The 18,756-nt window shown below is 43.8% G+C and overlaps 1 protein-coding gene across 1 annotated transcript in view; it reads right to left on the reverse strand.

The window, feature by feature from the left end:
- LOC144076971 (syntaxin-3-like) overlaps positions 1-18,756 on the reverse strand; it is a 74,281-nt gene that overhangs the window by 17,678 nt on the left and 37,847 nt on the right. The window contains exons 6-8 of the mRNA XM_077604385.1: positions 11,320-11,428; positions 10,124-10,197; positions 8,285-8,419 (exon numbers count right to left, since the gene is read on the reverse strand). Coding sequence (XP_077460511.1) covers positions 8,285-8,419; positions 10,124-10,197; positions 11,320-11,428 — 318 coding nt within the window. The remainder of the gene's footprint in view (positions 1-8,284; positions 8,420-10,123; positions 10,198-11,319; positions 11,429-18,756) is intronic.

Here is an 18,756-nt window from a genome sequence, read left to right on the forward strand (position 1 = left end):
CCCGCCGCCGGCGTTGTCCAAATTATAGTAAAAACCAATGATTCATTTCCCTTTGCCGCTCATCACTCTCAATTTATTAGTCTACCATCAATGGCAGCCTCTTGGGCGGGCATGTCAGCCCGGGAATAAGCACTCTTGGGCGGGCAGATGTAGCAGAACCGAGCCGTGAAATGACAGCAATCAGGTCAAATACATCCTAAAACAACATTTAATGATCAAATACAAATACTGGAGCTCTTTGGACATTAGAACCGAGCCCAGGGAAGTGAATTCCTCGGTAAAATGTCGCGATGATGTGGCGATAAGGCAAAAAAAAGTCTATATACGTCCATTCGCCAAACGGCTCAAAATGTGTTTAATGATTAAATACAAATACTAGTATTGTATATACAAATACAAGTATTTGTATTTAATCATTAAACGCTGTTTTCGCCTGGATTTGACCGAATTTGAGAGCATTTTGAGCCGTTTGGCGAATGGCCCTGTTCTTAAAATGGCCGACAAGCGACGACGTCTAGCTCCGTTGCCTCACAACGCGCATCGGAGATCTTGTCTGTATACACGATACCTATGGGAATACCAAGCAAAAAAAAAGAAGGAAGACGACGAAGAATATGTGAATTTCCTTTGTCTTCTCTTAAATAAAATACTAGTATAAAATACAATACTAGTATACTAGTATTTGTATTTAATCATTAATCATTTTCTCCCACATCCCAATAACATGCAAGGTAGGCTGGTTGAACACTAAATTACTCCTAGGTATGAGTGCGAGTGTGAATGATTGTCCGTCCGTCTCTTTGTGCCCTGCGATTGGATGGCCACCAACTTGGTGGCCAAATTTAGCTAGGATAGGCTCCTGCACCCTCTGTCACCCTTGTGAGCATAAGCGGTTCAGTAAAGGAATGAATGAATGTTTGATATCTCAATCCTTGTAGTCACTGCTCACATAGTGCTCCATTCTTCTGCAAATATCTTAGGCCTCATTATTCGTTCTTGTGAGCTCTGGTTGTCTAGTGTGCGACGGCTTGTGACTTTCCCTCTCATGGATACGGGTGGTCAGTGAGGAGGACATTGACGAGTTGGTCGAGGCAAACCAAGGAGGAGCTGGAGTTGAGGCATCGCTCCACAAAACACGAGGAATTCACCAAAGAGGCGGTGTTAGGTTTATCATTATTATAAATGTGTATCAGTATTATTATATTATATATGTGCTTGCAACGAAGAGTTATTGACATTAATACAAAGGGCATTTTAATACAGACGCTCCCTACTTACGAACGAGTTAGGTTCCGAGCGATTGTTCATAAGTTGAATTTGTTTGTAAGTTGATTCAGTGCTATATTTTGTATTATAATTTATGTTTAAGGCCTATATAAGTAGTATATTGAAGGTTTATATAAGTGCATTTGTATGTTTAAGGCTTGTATAAGTAACACACATTGGTTTGTACTGAAAAAAACATTTAATAAAATGGAGAGAATATGTACAGTACTGTATAGAGAGAGAGAGAGAGAGAGAGAGAGAGAGATTTATGTATTAGAAACTGGCCGAAAGAAGCGATCTAACGACGATTGCAGTTTTCTTCTTTTTTTCATCATAAATGATGCGGTAGCACTGTATGGCATCATTCAATTGATTTGCAAACTTTGTGCAACGTTCAATATTTGGGTCCTGCTGCTCGATCTTTCTGTTTATAAATGGTACTGACGGTCGAACGATTCAAGTTGTATGCCCGTGAAACGCTCACCACTCTCGCGCGCATCAAGCTTCGTTATTATTGCCACTCGTTTCAAATGAAATGGCTTGCCTCTTCCTTGCACCTCCCTCAATAGAAGCCTTTCGCTTTTTACCAACCATATTCAATAATGGATGCACGAGATATTTAATGATACAAATGAAAAAGGTTCTTTGCGCACTGGAGATACGTTCACGCACTTCCGCATTGCAACGAATTGGACAGAAGAAGGTAGATGCTGGGTGAGCTGAGCTCTCACAGCGCCAGGCGTCGGTATTAGCGGCGGAAAGAAGCACTACTCGGAAAAAAATACAAAATCGAACTTACGAACATTTTTCGACATAAACGCAATTTGCAGACATGTTCGTATGTACCGTTGTTCGTAAGTCATATGTTCGTAAGTAGGGGAGCGTCTGTACATCTTTTGCAAAAGTAATGACTGGTTCGCATCAAGAGGACTGTGAATTGCTTTGGGCATCAAGATGGTTCACATCGAAATGTGGATTGTTTTGGAAAGCATGAAGATGGTACACAACAAGCGCTCTCGGGAACTGTGGATTATTTTGGGAAGCATCGGCTTCTGAAGATGGTACACAACAAGCGCTCTTGGGAACTGTGGATTGTTTTGGGAAGCATCAGCATCTCAGGATGGTTCACATCAAAACTCTCTTGGGAAGATTCGACAGACCTACAATTGTTTTGAGAACTGAGATAAACTGTTATGAGACTCTAAAAATGTTTAGACTTCTGTGGGGCATGGCGTTAAAATCTTATGAATAAATTAGTGAGAGAGACTTTGAGTTGTGAGAATGATCTTGACCGGACACGCGGGTGGATGTATTCTCTTCTTGCAAGAATTAAAAGATGTGACTTCAGATGCCTCTTTTATTGAAAGGTGAATTTGGAAATACCTAAGTATTAACCTATCATTTTTGGTCCTTCGAGCCTGTGGTCAACAAACAGAAGCAGAATCCAGCGCTTCCGTTCGATATCTGGGAAGACCGTGCGCACGGCGTCTAATACCCTTTGCGGGCTGGATTATTCGACGGAGCTCCCTGGATAGTCTTCTCTAAAAATCGTTATAGTTGTGCACAGGAAAAAAGAAGCGACATTTCAAGATAAGAATGCTGCTTTCGCAGCGAGCGCGAAGGTCACAGTTAGCGGCTAAGGGCGCGCTTCCGTTTGAACATTTCACAATAAGAGCAAAACATGGTCTGCAAGGAATGCAGGGTTATGCGATTACTTTCGCATTCATTTTTCGGGTTTTAAACAGAAATATATTTTAAGGTGATGGAAAATCTGTTTTGGTAAAGATTGATTTGGTAAAAGCTTTGGATTTGGGAATAAAGCAAAATAGCCATTTTTGAGCAATTTGTGGATTTCAAAGGGCTCTTCATTAAAGAAAATTAGCTTTTGGAGGATAAAAGAATATTAATACTGTTTTTGAATGGTTGAATTGTTCAAAATACTTTAATATAGGAGATTGGCTGGTTAAAGAAAAAAAAGGGATTGGAAAATTTTCAATAGTATGGCATATTGGTGACAATTTGTGGGTCCTTTATTAAACATTGAAAATTGTAATTAGGAAATGCCTAGTAAAAGGTTGATTTCTCTAATTTAATTATTGTAGATTTTTATTGTAGTAACAGAGAGCTATAGGAAATAGCTCTTATCTTAAGTAAACATCGTATGAGTTGATTTGCAAATTATGTCTTAGGTATTGAGAATTATTTGGTTGTTAAAGATATCAGACATGAAATTAACAACGCAGAAATGGCATGAGAAAATTCATGGCATTCGTCCAAATTATTAGGTAAATTGTACCTGGCTGGGGTAGATAAAATAATTGATTTAGGATAGGCATGATTTCCCTGGGACTGGGGGAACATGGGGTGTTTTTCAAGTGCACAGAAGAACATTCCCTGTTTGTCCTGAGCGGGTGAAATATGCTTTGGCGTGGGGCATGTTGATGACTATTAGGATATTACGGATTGGATAAGCATTGATCAAATTGATACAACCAAATGACGTTGCTTTCTATTGCTTTAAGGGCATACAAATTAAGAGAACTTTAGCTTAAAACTTATCGCATTGCAATTATGGGGTTAATGCACTTAAATGTTATGGTGATAATGATTGGCAAGAACAAGCTTAGATAAGGGGGAAAGGAACAATTCTCCAAGTTCCAAAATCTGGCTAAAGAAACAGATTGTTTGTCGCTTTGGGTTTTGACAAAATGCATTGGCGCATGAATTCTGGGGTATTTGGGGAATGAGACTCCCATATCTAAAACAAATTCGGGGGAAATTTGGAAATAGGCTCTATTTGGCACTGGATGCCAAAAATCTGGTGGGGCCTTTCATGGTATGAAACAAGTGATGAAATTATGTTTATGTTCAAAATTAGCACCTCCAAATTATAAAATATCAACCTTTGAGTAATGCTTTAAGTAGATGGGTTGTCTAGGAATAAAATGGAATGGGCAAAATTCGAACGGAATGCGAGATACATTGACGGCTACTAAAACAAACTTTAGAGGTGAAACTATTGCCGCCTCAATTCTGCGTACAAACAGCTAAACTGATAGCATTAACAGAGGCTATAACTTAATGCGAAATATGGAGGTAATTTTTTTACAAACGGTTAATATACTTGAGTGGGGGTGTGTGTGTGTTTCAATGTGTCACAACTTTTCCGTTATTGCATTGTTGGCAAACAAAGAGTTAATCACAGCCACTCGCATGGCAGTCGCTCATCCACACTGACTAGGGCGACGAACGGCGGCAATTGAACTTCCAAAACAAATTTCTATTTGTAGATGTGTGACACGCGAATATAATACATTAATTGCCTACTTCCTTCTGGAATGATTATTGCTGATAGGGCAGCAAAGGGGGTGAACTACCAAGAAGCCCCACTGGGGATGGTGGTTTACACCTGTGATGAAAATTTACGGGCCACTGATGGGTAAACGACCCAAATTGAAAGACTAGTTATTAACGCATCAACCTTGCGGTTTGAGGATCCACTAATGGAAGCGGGGTGGATCCAGTCCTTCCAGAGTGTGGAGTATTCCTGGTGTCCTCGAGATTATGGATGCTAGACTGGTTGAACACTCTAAATTCCCCTGATTGAGTGTGATCGTGGATGATGGTCTGTCTTTTTGTGTTTTTGATTGGCTAGCCACCAAGATATAATCTATCAATCAAATATCAAGGTGGAAAAGGATTTGGAAATTTGATATTGATTTCTGAAATCGCCAATAAGCCTTTCGGGGATGGCGGCGGCAGGTTAGTACAAAAACAAAAACAAAAACAAAAAGAAAGAAAAAAAATTCACCAAATGAAATTTTTGACAGGAATGCAGCAGCAATACTCCACATTTGAAATTTAACGTGGAGAAACAAATAATCTGCTCTGCGAAATGTGAGATTTGGATCACTGAGGTAATAACAAAAACAAACAAAAACAAATTGGTACCTCAGCTTACTTGGGTGAGCTGCTTTTAACAAAGCTAGCTTGAGTCATGGGAAGTCCTTTGTCTCGACAGGGGGGTGGTGACCTCGGTACGGTGCCACTACACAACTTATAGGGTTAAGTTGGTGGCAGAGCATGCTTAACCTGTGCTCGGCATATCAGTGCACAATTTTAAATTCCAAAGATTTATAGTGATAATGGCACCCAAATTGTGTTAACAAAAAAGATGTGCTGGATGGACAGAAGGTTCCATATCTCGTTATGAAATCACTGCCTACATAGTTCAACAGGACAACAAGATAGGGAAATCCTATTTAGTAGACCATACAAATCACCATTATTCACTGCACGATTGGAACTGAAAAAATATTTAAGAAAACACATTCAAATTGGGTTAGCAGAAGGAAACTGCTTCTCAACAGGAAACGGACTCTCATATGTACCATTGTTCGTAAGTCGTATGTTCGTAAGTAGGGGAGCGTCTGTACATCTCTTGCAAAAGTAATGACTGTGGTTCGCATCAAGAGGACTGTGAATTGCTTTGGGCATCAAGATGGTTCACATCGAAATGTGGATTGTTTTGGAAAGCATGAAGATGGTACACAACAAGCGCTCTCGGGAACTGTGGATTATTTTGGGAAGCATCGGCTTCCGAAAATGGTACACAACAAGCGCTCTTGGGAACTGTGGATTGTTTTGGGAAGCATCAGCATCTCAGGATGGTTCACATCAAAACTCTCTTTGGAAGATTCGACAGATCTACAATTCTTTTGGGATCTGTGATAAATTGTTATGAGACTCTAAAAATGTTTAGACTTCTGTGGGGCATGGCGTTAAAATCTTATGAATAAATTAGCGGTCTACCGCCATCAATGGCAGCCGGACGTCCGATTCATGTTGACTGCTGCGTTATATATCCACTTGATGGAGCTCTAATAACAGAAATAGCATCTGCACCTCAGTCAACATTAATCGGAGGTCTACCGCCGTCAATGGCAGCTTATTGATAATGTGTTTAATTTGGGACAATAATAGTATAAAAGAGGCAAGTTTGTCTATACCAGGGGTGGGCAAACTTTTTGAATGGCAGCTTATTGATAATGTGTTTAATTTGAGACAATAATAGTATAAAAGAGGCAAGTTTGTCTATACCAGGGGTGGGCAAACTTTTTGAATGGCAGTTTATTGATAATGTGTTTAATTTGGGACAATAATAGTATAAAAGAGGCAAGTTTGTCTATACCAGGGGTGGACAAACTTTTTGACTTGCGGGCCAGAATGGATACTAAAATTTGACAGCATTTGGACACGCAATGTAATTTATCAAAGCTGAGGATTGAAATATAAGAAAAAAGACACAATTGAAGGTGAAAATTTATTTTCAAATTTACTTTCAGCATTAAGAACATATTATTCAACGAAAGAAAGCAGTCTTTAAATTGAGAGTGATGAGCGGTATTGCAGGGCAAAGGGAAATGAATGAGGTCATTGATTTTTACTATAATTTGGACAACGTCGGCGGGCCGGATTAAAAAGCCTAACGGGCCGTATATGGCCCGCAGGCCGTACTTTGAAAAACGTGTACACACGCCAATACGAGCGAATCCGGTGACGAATAACATGTACACACACACCAATAATACGCAACTTATTGGTAATTTTGATATTAGATATTTAGATATTAATGCTCTTACATTGTCAATGCAATTACAAACTCACTCTCTCATGATTATAATTTTGAGAGTGAGAGATTACCTGGTTGATCGCTTTCAACAGTAAACTCTCTCTCTCTCATGATTATAATTTTGAGAGCAAGCGAACCCGGCGACGACGAAACGTCCGTTCGACGAAATGTCCGGCGGCAGGGTGCTCTGGTTAGATTAACCCAAAATGGTTCACAAATAAACATCCAGGTATTAGAATGGCCAAGTCAGAGTCCAGACCTGAATCCTGCTGTTTTAATCAAATCAAATCAAAAGCCTTTATTGTCATCATACACAGCTGCGTGTAACGAAATTGGTGGTCCTACTCCACAAAGTGCGTTTTCCCAAGAAAAAAAACCATAAATAGTAATATAAAAGTATAAAAAGTCACATCCCGGCTAGGTGAATTCTAAAATATTGCACAGTCTAAGATATTGCACACCCCGAAGTTATTGCACAGAAGGGATTGTGTGTCATGCTGGCTGTGGGAAAAAAATGTTCTTAAGTCTATTTGTCCGTGCTTTGTGAGACCTGTAGCGTCTGCCAGAGGGCAGCAGCTGGAACAGATTGTGACAAGGGTGGTATTGGTCCCTGACAATGTTCCTGGCTCTGCTGAGGTAGCGAGGGCTGGCAATGTCATCCAGAGGGCAGAGAGCAGCCGATGATCTTCTGGAGAGTGTTGATCACTCTCTGCATGGCCTTTCTGTCTGCTCCGTGCTTCCAGCGTACCACACTGTAATGCAGTATGCCAGGATGCTCTCCACATTGGCTCTATAGAACGTTACCAGAATCTCAGTGTCCAAGTTGTTCCTCCTGAGTACCCTCAGAATGGAGTCGTTTCTGGGCCTTCTTCACCACTGCCATGGTGTTTGTAGACCAGGAGAGCTTGTCCGTGATGTGGACCCCCAGGAAATTGAAGGACTGGACCCTGTCTATGCATACTCCATTTATGAGGAGTGGGGCCAGATCTGTGCTGCGTTTGCAAAAGTCCAGGATTATTTCTTTAATCTTCGTGGTGTTTAGTGTGAGATTGTTCACCAAACACCATGAAGACAGTTTGTTGACCTCATCTCTGTAAGCAGACTCATCCCACCCTGAGATGGGTCTGACCACAGTGGTGTCATCGGCAAATTTGATGAAGGAGTTAGACTGGTACAAACACTATCCAACCTCACTGAGTTTGAGCTGTTTTGCAAGGAATAATGGGCAGCAATTTCAGTCTCTCAATGTGCAAAACTGATAGACATACCCCAAGCGACTTGCAGGTGTAAATGCAGCAAAAAGTGGCGATAAAAAGTATTTCTCTGTTTTCAGAATTCTAAATTTTCAGAATGTGTTTTAGCTTTCAATTGCACTGTGCCACATACCTGGTTCTCAACCAGCATTGCAATATCAACAAACATATCATGGAGCTCTTTTATGCTGCTCTCCAATCTAATGATGTCTTTATGACGAGCCTCAATCTCGTCCAGGGCCTGCTGGTTTATTTTTGAATCCGTAATCTGTGAAAAAAAATCACACGGTTACAAGTGGGGAAAAATGTAACTACTTCTGTTTACAATCATTCTTCCACAAGACCTAGCCTTCTCAAGCAAGTGCAGAGCCTAAAAAAAGGATACCGTATTTTCACACCTATAAAACGCACCGCCTTAAAGAGTGCAGTCTCAGTTGGGAGTGTATTTTCAGTTTTTTGTCAATTGAGGTAGAGAGAGAGGTAGAGAGAGAGGTAGATAGAGAGAAAGGGAGAGAGGTAGAGAGAGAGAGGGAGAGAGGTAGAGAGAGAGGTAGAGAGAGAGGTAAAGAGAGGTAGAGAGACATAGATAGAGAGATACAGAGAGGTAGATAGAGAGGGGTAGAGAGAGAGGTAGAGAGAGTGAGAGGTAGAGAGAGAGGTAGAGAGAGTGAGAGGTAGAGAGAGGTAGCGAGAGGTAGAGAGAGGTAGAGAGAGGGGTAGAGAGAGTTAGAGAGAGAGGTAGAGAGAAAGGTAGAGAAAGGTAGAGAGAGGTAGAGAGAGAGGTGGAGAGAGAGGTGGAGAGAGAGGTGGAGAGAAGTAGAGAGAGGTAGAGAGAGTCAGAGGTAGGAGAGAGGTAGAGAGAGTCAGAGGTAGGAGAGAGGTAGAGAGAGAGAGAGGGAGAGGGAGAGGGAGTCAGAGGTAGGAGAGAGGTAGAGAGAGAGAGGTAGAGAGAGAGGTAGAGAAAGAGGTAGAGAGAGTCAGAAGAGAGAGTCAGAAGTAGAGAGAGGTAGAGAGAGGTAGAGAGAGAGGTAGAGGGATAGAGAATAGAGAGAGGTAGAGAGAGAGGTAGAGGGATAGAGAATAGAGAGATACGTAGATGGGTAAATGGGTGGATAGAGACAGGGAGAGACAGGTAGAGACAGAGAGAGACGGAGGGAGACGGAGAGAGACGGAGAGACGGAGAGGGACGGAGAGGGACGGGGAGGGACGGGGATGGACGGGGAGGGACGGGGAGGGAGGGGGAGGGAGGGGGAGAGACGGAGAGGGACGGAGAGGAACGGAGAGGGACGGAGAGGGACGGAGAGGGACGGAGAGGGACGGAGAGGGACGGAGAGGGACGGAGAGGGACGGAGAGGGACGGAGAGGGACGGAGAGGGACGGAGAGGGACGGAGAGGGACGGAGAGGGACGGAGAGGGACGGAGAGGGACGGAGAGGGACGGAGAGGGACGGAGAGGGACGGAGAGGGACGGAGAGGGACGGAGAGGGACGGAGAGGGACGGAGAGGGACGGAGAGGGACGGAGAGGGACGGAGAGGGACGGAGAGGGACGGAGAGGGACGGAGAGGGACGGAGAGGGACGGAGAGGGACGGAGAGGGACGGAGAGGGACGGAGAGGGACGGAGAGGGACGGAGAGGGACGGAGAGGGACGGAGAGGGACGGAGAGAGACAGAGAGAGAGAGAGATATTTTCAAATTCAAGACATAAATTCCCCGCAGTACTGATTGGCCAAGCAATGTCACGTGATCATCTGCAGCCAGTGATTGTCAAGCGGGGCATGTTATTGTGAATAGACATGATGATTCGATATGGGTTGACCTCTGCGGCAGAGGCTCTATATATATAGCATATTTATATATACAATAGTGTTTCAATTCATTTCAGTCGCAGTAATTACTCTAGATATGATTGTTCACGCTTGAACATAGAAAAAATTAAACTCATTTTGAAGCCAGGATTGTAACAAATATTTACCCCAGCAGTGAAAAAAGTGGCATTGCCTCCCTCCAGCAAATCTTCCAGTTCTTCATCAGTTGTTGCTTTGCCGGCTTTGATCAAAAACAGAATAAATTAATAAATACTTTCTTTTTCTGAATTTAAATTTCCTGTTTTTTTAATTTAGGTTTTCAAGATTCAGAACAGAAAACAACAATAGAAAATACCAAACAAACATGAAAATCTGAAAATTAAAATTTGATTACATGGGCCTAACCCTTTTAGATTAGATTAACTTTATTCATCCCGTATTCGGGAAATTTTATTGTCACAGTAGCAAGAGGGTGAGAATACAGACAGGCAAATACATTTTAGACATAAATAAATAGGTAATAAATAAATACATAAGTAAAAATAAATATATAAATAAATAAGCATGTTGCTGATATATATATATATATATATATATATATATATATATATATATATATATATATATATATATATTTATATATATATATATATATATATATATATATATATATATATATATATATTTATATATATACATACATATACATACATACACAGATGTACATGCATACATACAGTTGGTCTTAACATTCAGCCATTTGTTTTGTTAAAGAGCCTGACATCTAATGGGAGGAAGAATCTGCGGAAGCGCTCCTTCCTGCAATTAGGGTGCAGCAGTCTATTGCTGAAAGAACTTCGGAGGGTCTCCACAAACTCATGCAGGGGGCGGGAGGTGCTGTCCATGATGTACATCATCCTGGTCAGCATCCTCCTCTCTCCCACTTCCTCCACAGAGTCCAAAGGACAGTCCAGAAGAGAGCTGGCCCTCCTGCCCAGCTTAATCAGCCTGTTCCTGTCCCTCTCCGTGCTCCCGCATCCCCAACAGACCACTGCATAAAACACTATAGATGCCACCACAGTGTCGTAAAAGGTCCTCAGCACTGTCCTGCACACTTTTAGAAAGTACCTTTTCTTAATTCTTCCGACAGAACAAGGCCGCTCCGCTCTGCTGATCTCACTTATCGCTACTTATCTATTTATTACTTATTTCTTGATTATTTCTTGATTATTTATTTGTCTGTTGTGGTAGTTGGTGCACTTCGTAGGGAAGCTTTAAATCTCACTTTACTTTTATAATGACAATAAAAACCATTCAATCCAATTCAATAACGTAATGGTATTTAATAGACAAAACCACTTACTGATTTCAAGCTGTCGGGCAATTCGTCCTTTACTCTTGTCTCTGAAGTCAACTTGTGCTTCGTTGTATTTTGTCATTACCTCGACAAATTTCTTTGCAAGGATAGCATGCTGTGGAATTTAAATATTTAGAATATTGCATGTTAATGAAAGTAAAAATGAAATTCAAAAACTCATTACAAAAATAATTTTGTTTATAAAACATTATGCATCAATCAAATTAATACCATTCAGCCTGATTCATTGAAAGTCCAGTGTCCCAAATTCCATTTTCACTATTAGTAATTTCGCCCATTGTTGATTTGAAGAATAGTCTGTAAAATTTTAAATTGTAGTTCTTTAAATCATCCAAATAATACTCATTTGTAATTTAATTTGTCTATAATAAATTGTTCATTCATCTTCCATAACACCTGAACCTCATAAGGTTCACAAAGTCACTGTCGCTTTTCCAGCTTACCAGAGACAGGTACACATTGAGCTGGTTGTCAACCAATAGGAGGTCACAATAAGCAAACAAATTACTCATGCGCACATTCACACCTCAAGATAAATTTGTGTTAAATCAACCTTGCATGCATGCTTTTGGAATGTTTGTGTATGGAATTACTGAGTGCTAAATTTCTTGTTCACTCACGTTCCTTATCTATCGCAAAGTTCATAAAGTGTTGCCAGCAATGTTCCCTCTAAGCTGCGCGCGTGCGCAATTGCGCACTACTCTCGTCTTCTCTGCGCACAGCAAATCATATGGAGCGCACAAAATAAAATCCCAATTATTATTATTTTTAAAATTATTTTTAGCTGTGAGGCCGACGCGCAAACCACTCATCCGCCGGGCCGCCCGTTCATAGATATTAATCATTACATTTAATTATTACTAAATCATTTATGTGTCGTATACATGCACCTGCTTATGGCAGGTGTGATACTGGTGTGTGCCCATAGCGAGCAATGATGATGTTGCTCACATTGGTACTCAGTGTGCTCAGGGAGGTTGTCTTTCTGCCCAGACAAACAAAAATTAGAGGGAACATTGGTTGCCAGTACAATTGGCAATGAAGACGATGCCCACCATGTTGAAGAGAATGAGTGTTATGTTTGAACAGACATGTACACACGCTTTTCATTCTTAACCACACTCCTTTACTTTTTTAGTATACAATACCAATAACTCACGTGCCTGTGACTCCACACAAAGCTCCCGTAATACCAGATATTTATCTGTGTGAGTGTGTTTTGCAGAGACAACAATAAATTCAGCTGTTAAAAGAGATTTTCTTTCCAATGTTTTAAGAACATTTGCATGAAATAGGATGAGCCGCCTCGTGGTGTAGATGTTCACTTGCCTAACTTCGGTGCAGGCAGGCGTGTGCTTGATTGCTGCTGGTGGCGGTATAATTGTGAGTGAGTTTGTCTCTTTGTGTATCCTATAGCTGACTGGCGACCAGTCTATGGTGTAGTCTGCCTTTTGCCAAAAGTCAGCTGGGTAAGGCTCCAGCAATCCCTGCAACCCTTTCAATGATGCGCAGTATGGAAGAAGAATGAATGCATGAAATGGTAAAACTCCTTTATATCTAGTAAGAAAAGAATTACAGGCTGTCCTCAATTGAAGACACTGGGTTAAAATGAACATACCCCCATCTTTAGTAACGTTATTTATACTACTGAAAAAATAATTAAAAAATTAAAAAGTCTTCATTAAGAGCTCCACAAATAGAGACCTTTTTTTAAAGGAACAACTCAGCTGGGTACAATTAGACTCCTCTGTTAAATCAATTGCTTCATCTAAGGCAGCGGTCCCCAACCACCGAGCCGGGGACGGTACCGGTCCGTGAGCCACCTGGTGCCGGTCCGTCAGAGACATACAGTCATACCTCTACTTACGAATGCCTCTAGGTGCGAAATTTCCAGGTTACGGAAGGTTTTTGTATGCAAATGAATACCTCGAGGTAAGAAAAATATCCAAATTAAGAAACCCCCCCAAAAGTACATGCATTTCTTATCCGTTATTTTATTTTGAAAATATTGTCGCGGATGCAATGATTCTCGCTTTAGAAGCTCACTCCACCATATACTGGGCTCTCATTGGCTGTCTCAAAAAACCCCTCCATTTTCTTTAACCCATTGTCTGCTTAAAGTTATTTGTGCTTGGGGAAGCTGAGGCCAAGTGCCATGACCTAAACCGCAGCCTTCGATGGGCGAAATTGTGCTGTGGGGGCAGGCGATGAGCCGTTTGGTCAGTAATACGGAGGTTGACGTGTTAGTTGGTTGATGTGCACCAAAATGGATCTTGAGTAAATGCAACGCTCTGCAATACGCGAGGAACTCAACAAGAAGGCAAATCAGAAATACGCAGTTGTTGTATTATGACAATAAAGGCTTTGACTTGAAATAAACGGGGGAGAAACAAACTTTCCGATTTCGTGGAAAAACATCGTGAATGAACTCTCAACGGAGCATGAGCGAATGCAACACTCGGCAATTCACGAGGAATTCAACGAAAAGGCAGCCGAAGAGGAAGCAGCCACAATCGCAACAGCACAAATCAGAAAAAAAACGGGGGGGAAACAAATTTTCCGACTTCGTGGAAAAATCATCCTGAAAAAGTATTCACGTGTCGTGCCCACTTTGTGGACGTTTGTTTTGTGGATTTTAGAAACATTATTAAACGTCGTCAAAGGCAATCGTCTTTGTATATATATTTTTAAAAAAATGTTTGTCAACCAGCACTGTAGAGCAGGTAAGAACCAGCCAGTAGTGACTTATAAAATGGGTGTAAAATTACATTTCAAAGAAATCTCTCATTTTATATTCCGAACCGCTTTATCCTCATTAGGGTCGCGGGGGGTGCTGGAGCCTATCCCAGCTGACTCTGGGCCAGAGGCGGCGTACACCCTGAATCGGTGGCCAGCCGATCGCAGGGCACAAGGAGACGGACAACCATGCACACTCACTCCCATACCTAGGTGAAATTTTGAGTGTCCAATCAGCCTACCATGCATGTTTTTGGAATGTGAGAGGAAATCGAAGTACCAGGAGGAAACCCACGCAAGCCCGAGGAGAACATGCAAACTCCACACAGGTGGACGTGACCAGGATTTGAACCCAGGACCCCAGAGCTGTGAGGCCAACGTGCTAACCACTCACGACACCGGGCCGCCCTTCAAAGAAATCATAAAACTTAAATGCTTGTTGATGATTAATGTTGTTGTTTGAATTATTAATCCTGTGTTTATTAAATGTATGTTCATGTTTGTGTGCTATCCCTATGTTGCATCCTGGTAGCTTTCTCTTGTTCCCATGCGTTTTAACACGGGTTTGTCATACCTGTCAACCTCTGCCGATAACTGCCCTTGTAAATGATTATGATTCCCCTTACAAACCCCCCAAAAACCTTACAAACACCGTACGAGTCGTACGGTGTTTGTAAGTTTTTTGGGGGGTTTGTAAGGGGAATAATAATCATTTATAAGGGCAGTTATCGGCAGAGGTTGACAGGTATGGTTTGTACATATAATTGTTATTCATTTTGTGACATTAATAAATACTTTTATGATCATTTTCTCTCATTTTTGTGTTTCTTGCATCTTTCTTATAAAATTGGCACATGTTGACCAATTTTAAAGGGTTTAGTTGGTAGATGTGTGAGGACCGTGGAATGAGAGAATTTACATATAAATATGTGTGTGAGGTATGAGTGTGTATATATATGTATATATAATATATATACACACACACATATATATATATATATATATATACAGTGGTACCTCGTCATACGACCGCTCGTCATACAAAATGCTCGTCTTACGGGGGAAATTTCGATCGAATAATTCGCCCATGATGCGGTCAAAATTTCGTGATGCGACCAAGCCAGGTGGCCATGGCATTTTTTTTTTTGCATATCTTTCGTGTATAACTGTTACGATCTTGCTGCGTCGTCGCGGCGCGATCGGGAATATCTTAGGACCCATGCGCGGGAGACGTGAGTTGACTCGAGCCAGTTGGCTTCAAACGACATTCTTTAATAAATAAACAAGGGTCTACAAATCCACAATGGCCTGGAAACAAAACGGCAGCATGCTACGCGCACGCACACACAAAAGAGACGATCGGGCAATGGTCCTCTGACTCATTGCTCCTTAAATAATAAAACCAGGAAGCAATCAGCAGATTGACTGCAGCTGCTTCCCTGACGGCACGTCAGGAGGGACAAAACAGGCCACTCCTGACAGTACCTCCCCTCTAACGGACGGATCCTAGACGTCCTAATGCCGAATGTCCATGAAAAGCGAAAGACAAAAATCAGACAGGGAGGGAGGGCTCTTGAGCTCCGTTCTCATCGTCCAGGGGGCGTCCCCGCCAGCCCGTGAAGAGACGAGAGAGGGGCCGGTCCGGCGGGCGTCCGCGCCGGCCGGTGACGAGGCGTGGAAGTGGTCGGTCCGGCGAGCGTCTGCGCCGGCCGATGACGAGGCGTGGGAGTGGTCGGTCCGGCGGGCGTCCGCGCCGGCTGATGACGAGGCGTGGTCGGTCCGGCGGGCGTCCACGCCGGCCGGTGACGAGGTATCGAGGTGGGCGGTCGGGCGGGCGTCCAGGTCGGCCCTTGGAGAGGAGTGGGAGTAGCCGGTCCGGCGGGCCTCCCTGCTGGTCCTTAAGGTGCTGGCCAAGCCCCCTGCCCTTAACAGACACCAGAATCTTAGAACGGTCGTCGGGCACCTTACCCTGGCTGCTCGGGGGGCCGCCTGCCCCCTCGGCCGAGAGGGCCGGAGAGTCGCTCTCGCCGCCGCCGCCAACCCCCTCGTCCAGGGGCGCCGGAGAGTCGCTCTCGCCGCCGTCGCCGGCCCCCTCGTCCAAGGGCGCTGGAGGGTCGCTGCCGCCGTCGCCGGCCCTCTCGTCCAGAGGCCCCGGCGCATTGCCGCCGCTTCCAGGCGGGCAAGAGCTGGGCGGGCAAGAGCTGGGCAGGCAAGAGCTGGGCAGGCAAGAGCTGGGCGGGCAAGAGCTGGGCGGGCAAGAGCTGGGCAGACCGGAACCGGGCGACCAGGAACCGGGCGACCAGGAACCGGGCGACCAGGAACCGGGCGACAAGGAACCGGGCGACCAGGCACCGGGCGACCAGGAACCGGGCGACCAGAAACCGGGCAAACAGGAACTTGGCAAATAGGAACTTGGCAAACAGGAACTGGACGGACCAGCCGGCACCGGAAGCTTGGTTCGTGGCTTCGGCACGGGTGCGACTGGCGGCCCAGGTGGCAAAGGGAGTAACTTGCGTGGCTTGGGCACGGGTATTTGAGAAGCTTGGAGCGGCGTGGTCGGGCGAGAAGCTTGGAGCGGCGTGGTCGGGCGAGAAGCTTGGAGCGGCGTGGTCGGGCGAGAAGCTTGGAGCGGCGTGGTCGGGCGAGAAGCTTGGAGCGGCGTGGTCGGCCGAGGAGCTTGGAGCGGCGTGGTCGGCCGAGAAGCTTGGTCAGGGGCTCGAGCGTCCAGGCCCTCCTTCCGCTTCTCCCTGCGGCATGGCGCTTGCCGCCGCCTCCGGGAGGGCGGCACAGCACACCGGCCGCCATGTGGTGGCCCATCGTAGCTGGCTAGCCGACCAGGTGAAAGACCTCGCTGCTGCGCCTCCCCAAAAAAACAAGACGGGCGGTGTTCGAAACTCCTACCGGAGCCTCCCCGCCGGCCGCCACGTGGTGGTCCCTTGTAGATGGCCCACCCACCTGGCATGCTGGTCGGGGTAATCCAGGTCGGAGCAATCGGAGGAGTATTGGTCAACGTCCTCCGGTGGAGCGTATCGGAGTCCAAACCGGCTAAGAAAATCACTGTCCGAGTCCGAATCTCCAGCATACAAATCTATTAGCTCCCGGTCGTCCTCACCTTCAGAAAAGTCAGAGTCCCAACCGACAAAGATTTGGCGTTCCAATGGGGCCAAGGGAGGCTGGGGATTCTCCCTCCATTGAGAAAAAAACTCGCTGGAGCTTGAATTCAAATAACTAATTCAAATATCTTAGGACCCATGCGCGGGAGACGTGAGTTGACTCGAGCCAGTTGGCTTCAAACGACATTCTTTAATAAATAAACAAGGGTCTACAAATCCACAATGGCCTGGAAACAAAACGGCAGCATGCTACGCGCACGCACAAACAAAAGAGATGATCTGGCAATGGTCCTCTGACTCATTGCTCCTTAAATAATAAAACCAGGAAGCAATCAGCAGATTGACTGCAGCTGCTTCCCTGACGACACGTCAGGAGGGACAAAACAGGCCACTCCTGACAATAACAATATTTACGAGCACCGGATGAGTTATTCAGACCAGGAAACGCACAATGCGCATGCGCGGGGAAAAGAGGGCTTTCTGGGTAATGAAGTATACTCGTGCACACAACGCCGACAGGCAATGGCACTCAGAATAAAACGTTACCCACAATCAATACGTGGGTAAGCTCAGCTGCTGCATTTCCTGTTATTTTTATCTAATACGAGGAGTATTATATTACTTCCCCGTTGGCTGCTCATAAGAACATCAGGGGGACTGGCTCGCAACAGCATCCCCGGTAGCAACTCTATCATAGGCGCCGTTCGAGGGGATTCGAACACAGATGATACAAGCTAAAAGGAGCCACTAGCCAGCGCCCCCGAAGCTCCCATGAGCAGCGGCGCGATCGCTGATAAAAGACTGCTGCTCGTTGGCAAGTGGTCGTGCGTTATCCGATTGTGAGGACATTTGTGTGCATCATTTTCGGAATATTTTGAAGGGATTAGTACGACAACAAACAGCCCATCGATAGCGAACGTGAGGGTAGAGTGTTTGTTCCGTTTACGAGTGCGTTGTGTGGAAAAAAAAAACAAAGCCCCACGCCCCTTTTGTGCCCCTCTCCCCTTGGCGAAATCCGCCCAATTTTAGTTAGATTAAACACTTTATTTCTATTAAACCACTTGTTATTTATTACTTTGTCAATATAAGGCGAAATATAAGAAATAAAACATTTTTTTCAATCCAATATCCTGTTTTGGGTGTTTTTTTCAGAGAGTTGGAACGAATTAATTTGTTTCCCATTCATTTCAATGGGAAACTTCCGCTCAAGTTACGAGAATCTTGTCATACGAGCTCAGTCCCGGAACGGATTAAGCTCGTATCTCGAGGTACCACTGTATATATATATATATATGTATATATATGTATACATGTGTATATATGTATGTGTGTATGTGTGTATGTGTATGTGTGTGTGTGTGTATGTGTACGTGTGTACGTGTGTACGTCTATTTCAACGGCATGCCGTTCTATTTTTCAAACTTATATATATATATATATATAGATAGGGAGAGAGGGAGAGATAGGGAGAGATAGGGAGATTTATGGATATATATATATATATATATATATATATATATATATATATATCCATAATATATATATCTCCCTCTCTCCCTATCTCTCTCTCTCT

This window comes from Stigmatopora argus, chromosome 7, assembly GCF_051989625.1.
Source record: "Stigmatopora argus isolate UIUO_Sarg chromosome 7, RoL_Sarg_1.0, whole genome shotgun sequence".
Taxonomy (NCBI): domain Eukaryota; kingdom Metazoa; phylum Chordata; class Actinopteri; order Syngnathiformes; family Syngnathidae; genus Stigmatopora; species Stigmatopora argus.